This window comes from Poecilia reticulata, linkage group LG2 (genome assembly GCF_000633615.1).
Source record: "Poecilia reticulata strain Guanapo linkage group LG2, Guppy_female_1.0+MT, whole genome shotgun sequence".
Classification (NCBI taxonomy): Eukaryota; Metazoa; Chordata; class Actinopteri; order Cyprinodontiformes; family Poeciliidae; genus Poecilia; species Poecilia reticulata.
This window is the reverse complement of record NC_024332.1, coordinates 4,398,044-4,399,612: the sequence shown is the minus strand read 5'-3', so window position 1 is coordinate 4,399,612 and position 1,569 is coordinate 4,398,044. Positions and strand designations below refer to the sequence as shown.

At 46.9% G+C, this 1,569-nt stretch overlaps 1 protein-coding gene across 1 annotated transcript in view; it reads right to left on the bottom strand.

Moving 5' to 3' along the window:
• The window catches only part of pard3ba (par-3 family cell polarity regulator beta a), a 144,103-nt gene that overhangs the window by 54,102 nt on the left and 88,432 nt on the right, over positions 1-1,569 (bottom strand). Inside the window, exon 17 of the mRNA XM_017308921.1 lies at positions 1,312-1,516. Within this exon, the coding sequence (XP_017164410.1) occupies positions 1,312-1,516 (205 nt within the window). The remainder of the gene's footprint in view (positions 1-1,311; positions 1,517-1,569) is intronic.

The window sequence follows — 1,569 nt, the reverse complement described above, 5'->3', positions numbered from 1 at the left end:
GACGGATGTGAAAGACGTTTTGACTTTGTAAAGCCATCAGCCATCACGACGCATCTTCCTCCGTTCCCCTTTACCTGCATTCGGACACTTTGATTATGCAAGCAGGTGAAATCACGTGAAACGACGGAAAACAATTGAAGAAACTGCTACAAAAATAAGAAACTTCCAAAGGTCACCTCACACCCGGCCRTCTGCAGCTCGTTCCTCAAATAATTGAGCGGCTAAACTAAATATTTGCAGCAGCTGAAAGGACAGGGCCGACTTCCAGCGTTTGCAGAGCAAGCTGGYGCTCCACACACTTTCACTGCTGAGGTAAATTGAGGTCATATGTGCATAATTTGCCCTTTTCCTAATGCTGCAATTGGAGTAAGAAACCATTTGAGAGCAGCAATCAGATCGCACAGAGTAATGCTCTGGCTAATTAAGTCATATTTCTAGTTCAATAACAATCAAATTGGTGAGATAAAGGCCAGGCAGACAGAGGGGAAGCTGGAAGCTTACCACACTCTGCCTGTCGTTGAGTTACAGAAGCAGCAGTCTGGGCTTCAGCATTCAGGCTGTTGTGTTAAACTCAACTCAACTCTTGTATTTTCATTGATAAAACGTGAATGTACGCCACAAACGTCGCGGTGTGCATTCAGGGATTTCCAACCGAACACCATCGGTTCCCGCTAACAGCGTACGTTCCATACACATAAGTGTGGTGTATGTGGTGTCTGTTTCTGCCGCAAATAAACGACAGAAGGTTTGTTATAAACTGAACTATTTCAGATGCCAAAAAAAGACCAAACAAAAAACAGATAAAATATCAGGTAAGGCCAGACTCCTGCGAGTCCTTCATGTTGCCCTTCCTGTTCCTGTTCCCGGCCTCGACAGGCAAACATCTCCTCCATTACTGAACCCCGACACTGTGGCCGATTGGATTCTTATCAGCCATCTGTAGTCCGACGCTCAGGCCGCGCTATCTCTCGTCACGGCCTAATTGAATCCCGAGTGTTAGAAGTGTGGTGATACACTGCGGTCAGTGTGTCACTGCCAATAGATAAGGGCTGCGGCTGGAGGATTGGATCACCACAAATCAGGATGGGGACAGGTTGATAAAGGGGTGACGAGCGTTTTGGGGTTGGCGCGTCTCACTGGGACTTAATAATGGATCCTCTCCATTACTGAGGAGGTTGTGTTCATATCCAATCACCCAATATCCCATAATCCCACTGTGCTCAGTGGGGTAATTTGCTGAAAGTTAACCAAGGGGAAAGTACACAAAACAAGATGGAACTCCTTYGATTTACATTTCAAAGATTTTCCTACCTTAGGAGGTTAAATCCTTTCTTCTTAGTCTTCTTTGGTTCGTCCACCGAGTCCTCCGTCTTCTTCTTCAGCTTGTTGTTCTTCTCCTTCCTTTTCCCCTTGGTTTTCTTCTTCTTCTTCCCCCTATCGTCCGCATCCAGGTCCTGACGGGAGGAGCTGCTGGCGGGCGTCTCGTGGCCAGAGCTGTCGTCCGACACGTCGTCATCTGAGGGCAGCAAACGGACAGAGACGTGAATCTGGTACCATTGTTGTAATTTT